The sequence below is a fragment of the Bombyx mori genome, chromosome 10 (genome assembly GCF_030269925.1).
Source record: "Bombyx mori chromosome 10, ASM3026992v2".
Taxonomy (NCBI): domain Eukaryota; kingdom Metazoa; phylum Arthropoda; class Insecta; order Lepidoptera; family Bombycidae; genus Bombyx; species Bombyx mori.
The window spans coordinates 8,639,327-8,652,751 of NC_085116.1; the positions used below are offsets into that span (position 1 = coordinate 8,639,327).

Here is a 13,425-nt window from a genome sequence, read left to right on the forward strand (position 1 = left end):
AAATATCTATTACTAAATATGATGAAAAAACTAAAATTTGAATCATGAATATCTGTCTCCGTTTTTAACTTTAATTATTGTTTTTTGTATCTTTAGACCACGAACCAGTCACACCTTCCGAACCTTGTGTTCCAAATCCCTGCGGTCCGAATGCTATCTGTCAAGAACGTTATAATATCGGCAGTTGTACTTGTGCGAATGGTTTCTTCGGTGATCCTTACGAAGGTTGCAGACCTGAATGTATTGTTAATTCTGATTGTGCCGAAAGCAGAGCTTGTATAAACAAAAAATGCCAAGATCCTTGCCCAGGGCTTTGTGGAGTAAACGCTCAATGCCAAACAACTAACCACGTTCCATCATGTACTTGTATACATGGATATGTGGGAAATGCTTACGAAAGCTGTATACTCAGAGAAGGTAGGTCGTATATACCTATGTAAATATTTATAGTCTCTTTTTAGGTACTTAAAAAAAAATAAAAATGTTATTATTTCTGGAATGCGCCAAAAAATATCTTTATAAATAGAAGATTCATTTTATAGAATATTATTATATATAATTATTATTATATAAAATATTCATTTAATCTTTTCTTTTAGAAAAACCGACAAACCCATGCTCACCGTCGCCTTGTGGTGCCTACAGTACTTGTAAAACTATAAGCAACCAGGCAGTTTGTACGTGCTTGCCAGATTACGTTGGAAATCCGCCAAGTTGTCGACCAGAATGTATCATTAGTTCGGAGTGTCCCTTGAATAAAGCATGCGTTCGTAAGAAATGTGTAGATCCATGCATAGGAACATGCGGGGAAAATTCAGAATGTCGCGTACATCAACACAGTCCCTATTGTACTTGTCTGCCAGGCTATGAAGGCGATCCCTTTATAAGATGCTCTAAAGAAATTTTATCCACTCCACCTGTTGCCTCACCTTGTGAACCGAGTCCGTGTGGGCCATTCGCAACATGCAGAGACATAAATGATTCCCCAATATGCAGCTGCAAGCCAGGATATATCGGTGCTCCACCTCGCTGTGCACCAGAGTGTACTATAAATGAAGATTGCCCTAACAACAAAGCGTGTGTTCGTGAAAAATGTGTAGATCCATGTCTTGGATCTTGCGGTACTCATACCGACTGTCGAGCAATGAACCACGTAGCTATTTGTACTTGTCTTTCCGGATATCGAGGCGATCCGTTTATTGGTTGTTCATACCAAGGTAAAAAAATTTACACCTTAATGAAATATAATTTAATTAAATTAATCCGCTGCCTGTGTCGTCGTGACTAGATTTACAATGAATAGTTTCTAATAAGAGTAAAAACACGGATGGGTGAGTGATACCATCCTGCCTATTTTTGCAATGAACAAATTTTGCATTTTTTGTTTTCTGAAGAGTAGGACAGCCTTTATACAATACAATCCTATGCCTCAAGGTCCCAATCATCCTTCTCCAGAGGCCACAATAGGCTTCACCGCCAGAAAATGCCGGTTGGCGATCACAGTATGTTTTTATAATACTCTGAAAGCTGAACGATGCGATTACTTTTTATGTGAAACCTTTAGTAGTCTTTTGTGACACTCAAGAGAAAATTTAGATTATCATGTGCAGTCAGGGTTGTACCGATGCAATTTTTATATCTCACCTTATGTCTCAAGATAGTGGCATTAATATGACAATGTATGAGTTCCGGTTTAGCTAGTAAAAATAATGTTTTTTTTTTCCAGACATTCAGCCACCGGTGTCATTCGACGCATGTATTCAATCACCGTGTGGTATTAACGCGGCGTGTGACAATGGAACGTGCACTTGCATTAGTGACTATCATGGCAATCCGTATATAGAATGTAGGCCGGAGTGCACTAGTGACAATGATTGCCAAAAACAACTAGCATGTGTCAACTATAAATGTATTAATCCTTGTAAAAATGCTTGCGGGATTAATGCGGTCTGTAATGTTTACAATCATATTGCAATTTGTGAATGTCCTACGCCACTTCAAGGAGACGCTTTTATATCCTGTCATCACGCGATTGGTATGTGTCTATTTATTTGTAAATGTTTTTACAGTAACTGTGTTTGGGTTTCTTATTAAGAGTTTTTGTATTTTTTACACAGAGCCATCAATATCAGATCCATGTACGCCTAACCCTTGCGGACCAAATAGTATTTGTCGTGCTGAAGGAATCGTAGCGCACTGTTCATGTCGGCCTCCAATGTTCGAAGATCCTCCAAGCTGTCGACCAGAATGTCGCGTAGATTCAGAGTGTCCACCTAACCGTGCTTGTAGAAACAACAGATGTCGCGACCCGTGTCCAGGATCATGTGGTGCTTCTGCAATTTGCCACATTCGATCACACTCACCTATATGTGTATGCCCAGCAAACTACGTTGGAGATCCGTTTATTCATTGTCTCCCAGGTATTTTATTAATGTTAAATTTTTCGTTGTGCCATGTCGTATTGAATTATTCCTAGTGGTCATTGCCTAAAGGACAAGACCTCCGGTGTACTCGTAACGAGTGATGCTACTATGCCGGGGTTCGAATCCCGCAGGCAGGCAAATAAAATGTAACACGTACATTACATACATTTATACATGTTTTCGAATGACTTCCACGATGAAAGTATATAACATTGTATGATAAAAATCAGATCTACAAAATTAATTTGCATAATTACCGGTGGTAGTGCACCACCACCACCTTCCCTATTTCTGCTACAAAGTACTCATGCGATCCCTGATTTGAAGGGTAGGGTTACCGATATACGAATCAATTGAGACTTAGACCTCATGTCTCTGGGTGGATGGCGGAATTCACGTCTAGGGGATCCGGTATCCACTTAATACTAGGTAGACCGTGAGCTCGTCACCCGTCTAAGCAATAAAAAAAACCAATTGGTCTTTATTTAAATTTTATTAATTATGTAAAAAAAAATATCGATGACTTAAGATATATTATATTACATTATCAAATCAACGTATGAATAATTAAATTTGAAATTATTCTCAGCGAAGCTATTATAGGAAATAAAATAAAAAATAGTTTTCACAATTTTTTTTTCATTAATTCTCTTCCACAGCTATTGAAGCAGAGCCTTCGACTCAAGCACCTCAATCTTGCACAAACTGTGGACCAAATTCGGACTGTATAAATGGGCTCTGTAGCTGTAAATCGGGCTACGTTGGAGCGCCACCCTATTGCCGCCACGAGTGTCTCAGTTCCAGCGACTGCGAATGGCACCTTATGTGTTTGAATCTGCGTTGTGTAGACCCATGCCGCGGAGCCTGTGGACAAGGCGCTCTTTGCGAATCTCTTGCTCATGAGCCTCATTGTACTTGTCCTTCCTCCACTACTGGAAATCCGTTCTTCGAATGTCGGCCCATCGTTACAACCCGTAAGATAAATTAAACAGGAAAATGCGTTTGCTTATTCTACGATGCCACAATAAATTTTCAAATAAAGATTTATTTTCAAAATATTATTTTCAAATATTTATGGTAAATCAGGTTCTCGCTCTTAAAGCTTAGGCATGGGTTTTATTGGCGAAACCTGGTGAGCCTATACGATTTCGCGGTGTTAAGATAATTTGTTTCGCTATTAAAGTGCTTGTTATGCTGAGTTTTAATATTCGCAGACGTTTGTTTCATAATTTCTTAACAAATTTTCAGAGAAAACTCCGAATGACCCTTGCAACCCATCACCATGTGGGCCTGGTGCTTTATGTAGCGCTAGGGGAGCGAGTGCGTCATGTGAATGTGAGCCTGGACTCTTCGGTGACCCATACAGTGGATGCCGCCCAGAATGTGTATCAGACTCGGACTGTTCACCTTCTCGTGCGTGCATGCGTTCTCATTGCCGGGATCCCTGTCAAGGAACTTGTGGTATAGGAGCTGACTGCGAAACTGTCAACCACATTCCTTTATGTTCTTGTCCAACAGGAACTAGAGGAAATGCTTTTGAAAAGTGTGAAAAGATTATTACAGGTACAGTATGACATAGCCTTAAAATTTATTTTTGCGTTAGTCGTATTAATAACAATTTATTATTTTACAATGATTAGTAGAAATTTATTCAATTGGAAATTGTCTCGTACAATATGATTGCATTACGTACTTAAGTTTTTCAACCCATAACTGTTGAAGATCTAGTATTTTGTGTATTAAAAAAATCTTATTCAATCATATGTAAAGAAAACAAAATCATTTAGTGTTACTTATTTTGTCATCAGCACCACCTTGCAACCCCTCACCGTGTGGACCAGGTGCTGTGTGCACTACATCAGGAAGCAGTGCCATATGTTCATGTCCAAGTGGAACTTATGGAGATGCTAAATCGACAGGATGCAGACCGGAATGTGTTGTTAGCTCTGAATGTCCACGTGATAGAGCATGTGTGCGCAACAAATGCATTGACCCATGTATTGGAACATGTGGAAATGGCGCGATGTGTCGAGTATTTGATCACGCACCAATTTGCTCTTGTCCACCGACTACTACCGGGAATCCATTTACAGAATGCACTTTAAAAGGTACAGAAATAATGAGTATTCGTCTCGATCTTCATCTTTCCTTTTGTTCGCTTCAATCAACGTTTCAAGTTACATCCAAGAATTTAAGTGTCCATTAGCAAAAAGTATTGTTTAGCTTCTAGCTTTACTTCTAATTATTTTCAGATGTCACTCCACCTACTTTTGACCCTTGCGACCCTAACCCTTGTGGAATTCATGGAACTTGCCGCGACGGACAATGCATATATCCAGAGTGTATCGTGAATGATGATTGTCCCGGTGACCGTGCGTGTATCAACAGGAAATGTGCCGATCCGTGTGTAAATGCTTGCGGTATAAACGCCATTTGTACGGGCATCAGACATACAGCGGTATGCTCTTGTCCATCTGGATATACGGGGTCTGCGTTTGTTCGATGCGAACGTATAATTATTGACCAGCCAACTCCACCGACACCTGAATGTGTAAATGATAATCAATGTGCTGATGATGCCGCTTGCGTTGATTCACGATGCTCACCAGTCTGCGGATCCAATAATTGTGGCATTAATGCCCGTTGCTTGGCTAAACAACACAGAGCACGTTGTACATGTTTACCGGGCTATGAAGGTGATGCTTACACTGGATGTTACTCGGGTAAGTATTTATTACATACCAAATTTATACATTTATATGGTAAATTAATAAACTTTTTTTTCATTTTCCTTTTTATATCTGCAGTGCAATGTCACAGCAACAACGATTGTCCAGAAGACGAAAGTTGTGAAGGCGCTTCATGTGTGAAGGTTTGTTCACGCGTTCGTTGCGGAATCGAAGCGCGATGCGTCGCAAGAGGTCACACCGCATCATGTGAATGTAACCCTAGCGCAAGAGGAGACCCTTGGACCGAATGTCACATAGCCGAATGTAATGCAAATGAAGATTGCCCATTATGGTTAGCCTGTAAAGCGAATAAGTGTAAGGATCCTTGTCCTGGAGCTTGTGCACCTGGAGCCGTTTGCACAGTACTACGACATCAACCAACATGCGAATGTCCTCGAGGAACAAATGGCAATCCTAAAATAGAATGTCGACAAGGTTTGATTTTGTCTACTTATTTTGTAGATTTCGTGTAAATTTTTAATTTTCTCTATGCTCTTATAATTAATAATTTTTAATTTCAGTGGCAAACGAAGAGGAATGCCAATACGATGCTGAATGTGGACCAGGTCTGGCATGTCTACAAGGAAACTGCAAAAATCCGTGCGAACCAACTTCGTGTGGAACACGAGCCGTCTGTCGCGTTGCTAATACTCTACCTTTCCGCACCCTGGTTTGCGAATGTCCGAAACCACTCACTGGGGACGCATCTCTACAATGCAATCCAAGTAACTATTCCGTTTCAGTAAAAAAAAAAATATTTCATAAAAGAATTGAAGAATAACTTAGCTTCACAAAAAATACAAGATTCGTAGATTACTGTTTTTTCAAATGAGTCTCATTATTTCTAGCAATTCCTCTGTTGCTAAACTGTCAAACAACTAGGTAAGGTAAACTTTCAATAGTTTATGTAGCACGTGTTAAATAAAATCACCATTTGTAAATTTGTACATAAAACAATTAGCCTGGTGCTTGAATCATAGATACACCAAGTAATTTATTTGTACAAAATATAAGTTTATTGTAAAGCTTCATTGTTACTTTTTTTAATTATTTAAAACTGTTTGATCGTTTAAATCTTGACAATACATTTAAATGGCACTAATACATTTCAGGAGGAGAATGTACGTCAAACGACGATTGTAGTTCAGAAGAGAGCTGCATAAACAAGCGTTGCGTGAACGTTTGTAGCAACGGCGCCTGCGGTGTAGGTGCTGAATGCCGCGCTCAGTCTCATAGAGCTAACTGTGTCTGCGTACCACCATTACAGGGTGACCCACGTGTAGCTTGTATGCCTAGTAAGTAAACTTGTGTTATTCTATTCATTCTTCTTCTTCTTTCTTCTTTCTTCTTTCTTCTTTCTTCTTTCTTCTTTCTTCTTTCTTCTTTCTTCTTTCTTCTTTCTTCTTTCTTCTTTCTTCTTTCTTCTTTCTTCTTTCTTCTTTCTTCTTTCTTCTTTCTTCTTTCTTCTTTCTTCTTTCTTCTTTCTTCTTTCTTCTTTCTTCTTTCTTCTTTCTTCTTTCTTCTTTCTTCTTTCTTCTTTCTTCTTTCTTCTTTCTTCTTTCTTCTTTCTTCTTTCTTCTTTCTTCTTTCTTCTTTCTTCTTTCTTCTTTCTTCTTTCTTCTTTCTTCTGTCTTCTGTCTTCTGTCTTCTGTCTTCTGTCTTGTTTCTTCTTTCTTCTTTCTAATTTCTTCTTTCTTCTTTCTTCTTTCTTCTTTCTAATTTCTTCTTTTTTTTTCTATTCATTCTAAACATTTACAACAAAAATATATTTTTTAAAATAATTTTCGAAATAGGTACCCCGACTGCAGAATGCGTCGTAGATTCAGATTGTGGTAGCGCCGAGGCATGTGTATCACGACGATGTGTTTCGGCATGTATTGGAGCTTGCGGGACGGGTGCATTGTGTGACGCTGCGCAGCATAGAGCACGCTGTCACTGTCCACCGGGGACTGCTGGAGATCCTGCAAGAATATGCTATACACGTATGTATTATATATTCATATATTTAAAATATAAAAATACATGCTAATCATTAATAGAACACACATTTTCATTGAACACTCGCCACTCTTTTACAGCTGAGTGTACATCTGATGACAACTGCCCATTCGATAAAACGTGTTTCAATGGATACTGCAAGGATCCTTGTGGTGTGGGCTCTCCGTGCGGACGCGACGCAAGCTGTGAGGTTGTAGCTCACGTCGCCACTTGTCGCTGTCCACCCGGTACGCAGGGCGACCCTCGTCGCGCCTGTATCTCAGCGGCCTGTCATTATAATGAAGACTGCGATGATTCACAACTCTGTAATCGTCTCAACCGCGTCTGCCAATCAGCGTGTACAGACAACTCTTGCGCTCCTGGTGCTTCATGTACAGGAGAGAATCACCGCCCCACCTGCAAGTGTATTCCTGGATATATTGGTGATCCATATCAACGTGGATGTACATTTGCCCAAGATACCACTGAATGTACAACGGATGCTGATTGCTCAGCGCCTTTAGCCTGTGTGGACGCACGCTGTATCGATCTCTGCCTGAATAATCCGTGCGATAGTGGTCTCATATGTAGAACAGTTGATGTGCTTCCTTTACGAGCAGTTGCTTGTGTATGCCCTGATGGAGGTCGAGCTGCACCGGATAGTGGCTGTCGCACACCACCAGAAGTAGAATGTTCCGTGGACTCGGATTGCGCTAGTAGTCAAATGTGCTTCCGTGGTAGTTGCGTCGAAGCCTGTAAAGCTGATCCATGTGGACAGAACGCCCTATGCGATTCGATTGATCATGCATCACGTTGCGTTTGTCCACCTGGATACAACGGAAACCCAAGATTTGAATGTAACACAGGTATTATATCGTAATTGTTATAATTTGATAATAGTTTTTTAGCCTGTTGTGGTTCTATTATCTATATGTTGTTTTCTCTTGTAGTGCCACAAGAACCAATAGTTTGGGAATGCTACGAAGACAACGAGTGTGGACCTGAACGCGCCTGTATCAAACGATCATGTGTCAATCCGTGTATTGATGGTTGTGGTATTGGAGCTCTATGTCGGGTGATTGATCATAAGCCACAGTGCTCTTGTCCAAACGGTTTTTCGGGCGATGCATACATTCGATGCTTACCACGTAAGTGAATATGATGTATTCGAAATTAATTTACATCATAATCTTATATAGTATGAGATAATACTTTTTTTTTTAATTTCAGCATCCGAGAAGTCTTTTATTCCACTTGGTTGCAAAGCTAATTCAGAATGCCCATTATCTCAAGCCTGTATTAATGGTGCTTGTGCCGACCCATGTGCTTGTGGCGCACAAGCTGATTGCTCAATTGTGAGACATCATCCAGTTTGTTACTGTAAACAAGGCTATTCTGGAAATCCCTATATTGGATGCACTAAAGGTAACTAATATAATAGTAATTAAATGTTTTTTTTAATAATTAGAAAATTATAAGTACCAGTAAATGTACATTTGTTTAAATCTAACACCATATTATCTAAATTTTCAGTTGGGTGCGACTCAGATTCTGAATGCTCGGACAGCGATTTATGTTACAACGGAGCTTGCCTTAATCCTTGCCTAATAGATACCCCGTGTGCTATTAGTGCTGAATGTTATGGCGTTAACCACCGTGCAAGTTGTCGTTGCCCATCTGGCACTGTTGGAAATCCATTCACGAGATGTATAGCAGCTGAATGCGAAACAGATAATGATTGCAATGATGATAGTGTTTGTGCGAAGGGAACGTGTTACAATGCTTGTTCTGTCAACGGCATTAGCTCTTGTGCAGATAATGCCGAATGTTTCTCGCGTAACCATGCGGCATCGTGTAGATGTCCACCAGCTTTCCCGATCGGAGATCCTTCTGTTCATTGCCAAAAAGCGACGGTATTAAACGAACCTGAGTGTATAATGGACGGTGATTGCCCCAGCGGTCACGCTTGTCTCAAGGATGAATGCCGTGAAGCTTGTTCCGAACTTAAGCCGTGCAAAGGAAATTCCCGTTGTTCAGTTTCAGACAGTATACCGTTCCGAACTCTGATTTGTCGTTGCCCAGAAGGCTTTGTACCTTCTGAAGATGGTAGCTGCAAGCCGGCCAATTTACCACCCCTTGGTTGCTCTTCGGATAATGACTGCACAGACCAAGAGTCTTGTGTTAACAGAAATTGCAGAAATCCATGTAACTGTGGTGATAACGCGGATTGTTTTGTTAAAGATCATAGACCTATTTGTTCATGCCGTAATGGATACGAAGGAGATCCTTACCGCACTTGTCGCGTTGTGGGTTGCCGTACAAATTCAGAGTGTGACACCCGAGAAGCTTGTATAAATGGAAATTGTATAAATCCTTGTTTAACAAACAGCACATGTGGACCAAATGCCGAATGCTTCGTTCAAAAGAACCAACCGCTGTGTCGTTGTCGTGTTGGATTTGAAGGAGACGCCTATTTAGGTTGTAATGCGATAGAATGTAGATCAAACGGAGATTGTCCACGTGATAAGCAATGTAAAGCTCACAGATGTATTAATCCTTGCTTCATTGACAATATATGCGGTACGCACTCTAATTGTCTGGTTCGTAATCATTTAGCAGTATGTAAATGCGACCAAGGATATGGCGGAAATCCATACATTGAATGTAAGCCGCAATTTGCTCAAGAATGCTACGTCGATGCTGATTGTCCGTCAAGAGCAGCCTGTTTGTCTTCCAGATGCGTTAACCCTTGCACGACATTAAAACCGTGCGCTAATCCTGCTACGTGTGAGGTCTCACCGACATTGCCAGTGCGTACAATGCTATGTACTTGCCCACCAGGTTTTGTGAGCAACGGTGGAGGCATATGTCGCCCAGTCATTGAATTCTTTGAATCGACTTGTGAAATTGATAGCAACTGTACATCGAACCATGCTTGTATATCATCTGTATGTAAAAATCCTTGTGATTGTGGACCAAACACTGACTGTATTATGAAAGATCACAAGCCTGTTTGTGCTTGTCGACAAGGCTTTATAGGGGATGCTTCGTCAGGTTGCTATGAAATACAATGCCAATCTGATTCTCATTGTGCTGACGACGAAACGTGTATAAATAGGCGTTGTGTCCCTGCTTGTTCGGTAAATGCTAATACGTGCGGGCAATCGGCTGAATGTTATGGATTAGAACATCGTGCATCCTGTCGCTGTAAGATCGGTACAGTTGGAAACCCATCTATAGCTTGCACTCCCATTGGCTGCAGAACTGACACAGATTGTCCATCTGATAAATCATGTATCAATTCCAAATGTGATACGCCCTGCAATGCAGATATTTGCCAGGAACCAGCTCAGTGCAAGGTACATTTACATCAAGCTCATTGCGCATGTCCTCCGGGATTCACCAATACAGGGAAAGAATGTAGAAAAACTGAAGGACCACAATGTATAAGTGATATAGACTGCCCTTCGGGAACAGGATGTCTTAATTATAGATGTGTCAACCCATGCCTGGTATCAAACCCATGTAGTGAAAATGCGCAGTGCAAGATTGTAGACACCATGCCTGTAAAAACCATGGTTTGTGAATGTTTGCCTGGATACAAAGGAAATGCATTACAAGAATGCAAGCCATATCGTAAGTATAAAATATATATATAAGTATATATTTCTTTTTTATATTTAAAAGAATTTATGTTTTCTTAATATATTTTAATTTTCAGAAACTGTTGCTAAATGCATCGAAGGTCAAGGATTAGACTTGTATGGTGAATGTATTCCTTGTCGACCAGCAGAAGGACGTATTATAGATTCTAGGGGTCGATGCGTTTGTGACTCGGAACGTGGTTTTATAATTCAAGGAGATAAATGCGTTGCTGGCGGCTGCCGCACTGACGACAATTGCGCAGATAATTCGCGATGCATTCGCGGTCAATGTGTAGATGCCTGCAAAGCTGAGCCTTGTGGTATTAACGCAACCTGTGATGCGGTGGGGCATCGCTCTCATTGCACTTGCATTGCCGGCTACACTGGAAATCCTAGAATTCAGTGTAATGCAACAACAACAATGTACCGAACCGATTTCCCAACACCAGATATTCAGGTAAATCAAGATGCATTGATTTATATTACTATTAATTAATTTCAATTTAATATTAAGAAAATCATATCATGTTATCATGCTTACTTTATGTTGTTGATTTAATACTTTTGTTTTCTTTAGGTCGAATGTTTGGCTGACGGAGTTAGAGTCCGACTTAAGATTAAAGATTTCAACGGCCTTTTGTACGTAAAAAGTTACAGTAAGGATGAGAGATGCAGGAAAGTTGTAGAGATGCCTAAAGACGAAGAAAGTTTTGTTTTCTTCACTGTACATTTCGGAGATTGCGGCCTTGTTCATGTCAATGTGAGCTCAACAGTTTTTGAAACTTAAAAGTCTAAAACGAAAATTTTATTATGTTTAATAATTATTTTTAATATTTTCATTATTCGCAGGGCTTAGCAAGCTTCGTTCTAGTAATGCAAACTCATCTGAAACTGGTAACATCAACCACAAAAGCATTCCACATCAAATGCATATACAAAACTGGTGAACAAAACGTAACTCTTGCATTCAATGTGTCCATGTTAACAACAGCAGGCACAATCGCCAATACCGGCCCTCCGCCTACTTGCTCCATGAGAATAATTTCACGTTCTGGAGACCAAGTCAGTTCCGCAGAAATAGGAGAGAACCTCGTTTTACAAGTTGATGTCCAACCATCTAGTAAGTCTAAGGGCTTTTATGAGTCTTTGAAGTAAATTCTTTGTTAATAGCGATTAATATCCACATTTTCCATTCGTAGGTATCTACGGAGGTTTTGCACGCAGCTGCGTTGCAAAAACAAGTGAAGTATCAACTAACGTAGAAAATGAGTATCTTGTAACAGACGAGGACGGTTGTGCTAAGGACCCCGCTATTTTCGGTGAATGGGAACGAAGCGAGGACGGCAGCGCGTTGCGTGCCGCTTTCAATGCTTTCAAGTTCCCCAGTAGTGACAATATACGATTCCAATGCAACATTCGCGTCTGCTTTGGAAAATGCGTACCGGTAAGATATCCATATATGTACCTATTTTAACTTTCCGTAAACAAATATGTAATGTGAATTAGCCATAGTTCCTACATAAATTGTATTGTGCAAATATAATATATTGACATTCTTATAGGTTAACTGTCGCGGTTCGGACGCATACGGTAAACGAAGAAAACGAGAAGTGACCGACGAAAGCACCGCTTTGACGATGCCGGTAGGTCAACTTCGAGAGGAGGTGACCGTCGAATCGAACCAAATACTAACGACGCAGCGACGCGAACCGTCACAAGTGGCTCGGCAGCGTGATGGTACTGGTGCAGAAGGTGCCAGTCAGAGCAGTGGAGAAGTGTGCGTGTCAGCAGCCGGACTCGCGGTCGCATTGGCGCTGACCGCATTACTGGCGTTAGTAGCCGTGGCGGCTGCGGTCGCTTGTTGGCTCGTAGCCTGGAGACGTGCACGTCCTCCTCCAGCACCGCTTCCACATCCGCCGGACTTCCCCAATCCGCTGTTCCAGCGTTGAAGTACGCCACGCACCTTCCTAGTCCCGTACCCCGCTCCTCCGTCGGCGCCGGGCGGTGTCGGCTCTTTTCTTCTTAATCCTCAGCTTTAATCATTGCGTGCTGTCGGAGGACCGCCGGGCGAGGACGTCGCGAGCGCTGCACACCTTCGGGTGGCCCCTCGCTCGCGCTCACGACGCCCTCCGTTTAAAATAATATAGTAATTATTCTAAGAATATAATTTTATATCGCCTCCTCTGAATTTTGTGATATTCATGATAAAAATGTTCGAAATCACCATAATTTTTGTAATATAAAATCGAATATTTTCTAAATATAAGCAATTAATAAAAATAAAAATATTTTTCTTTATCTCATTAAAACCACGGAACACGGTTACGGTGTTAGTCATAAATTCCCTACATCCATACTGACTCGTACGTGAGCCTAATAACTCGACTAGTAACTAACAATCTAGTTACATAATTAAACGGATTCATTCGCGAAGCAGCTGCACTTGAATAATTAGGTCTTCTCCGGTGGCGCTCGGGCAGTCGGACAAATCTCATCCCTCCTGGCAGAGCCCGTGCTCGCCCATCTGTCCTGGTGAAACTGGAAAGGCCTCCGAGCTGCCAGTAATTTCTCAAACATAAATAAAACTAAAAGCAATGCTATCGTTTAATAAAGTATAAGTTTTTTTTTTTATGATAGCTTTTTAAGATGGGT

General features: G+C 40.9%; 1 protein-coding gene and 1 long non-coding RNA gene across 3 annotated transcripts in view; one reads left to right on the forward strand and one right to left on the reverse strand.

Moving 5' to 3' along the window:
* The window catches only part of LOC692894 (notch-like protein), a 105,220-nt gene extending 92,161 nt beyond the window's left edge, over positions 1 to 13,059 (forward strand). The window contains exons 114-134 of one of the 2 annotated variants that reach the window (XM_021347059.3): positions 97 to 417; positions 600 to 1,217; positions 1,727 to 2,035; positions 2,118 to 2,420; positions 3,083 to 3,397; positions 3,672 to 3,986; positions 4,232 to 4,531; positions 4,676 to 5,146; positions 5,231 to 5,587; positions 5,674 to 5,877; positions 6,265 to 6,447; positions 6,946 to 7,134; positions 7,231 to 7,995; positions 8,080 to 8,277; positions 8,360 to 8,554; positions 8,663 to 10,765; positions 10,851 to 11,230; positions 11,351 to 11,533; positions 11,623 to 11,893; positions 11,973 to 12,217; positions 12,336 to 13,059. In XM_021347059.3, the coding sequence (XP_021202734.2) occupies positions 97 to 417; positions 600 to 1,217; positions 1,727 to 2,035; positions 2,118 to 2,420; positions 3,083 to 3,397; positions 3,672 to 3,986; positions 4,232 to 4,531; positions 4,676 to 5,146; positions 5,231 to 5,587; positions 5,674 to 5,877; positions 6,265 to 6,447; positions 6,946 to 7,134; positions 7,231 to 7,995; positions 8,080 to 8,277; positions 8,360 to 8,554; positions 8,663 to 10,765; positions 10,851 to 11,230; positions 11,351 to 11,533; positions 11,623 to 11,893; positions 11,973 to 12,217; positions 12,336 to 12,722 (8,612 nt within the window). In that variant the 3' untranslated portion in view covers positions 12,723 to 13,059. 2 annotated transcript variants of the gene reach the window in all.
* On the reverse strand, positions 1,235 to 1,760 carry LOC134199520 (uncharacterized). Its single transcript, XR_009974041.1, has 2 exons — positions 1,645 to 1,760; positions 1,235 to 1,527 (listed from the first exon to the last, which is right to left on the reverse strand). It is a non-coding gene; the product is annotated as an uncharacterized LOC134199520 (long non-coding RNA).
* Positions 13,060 to 13,425: the final 366 nt, after the last annotated feature.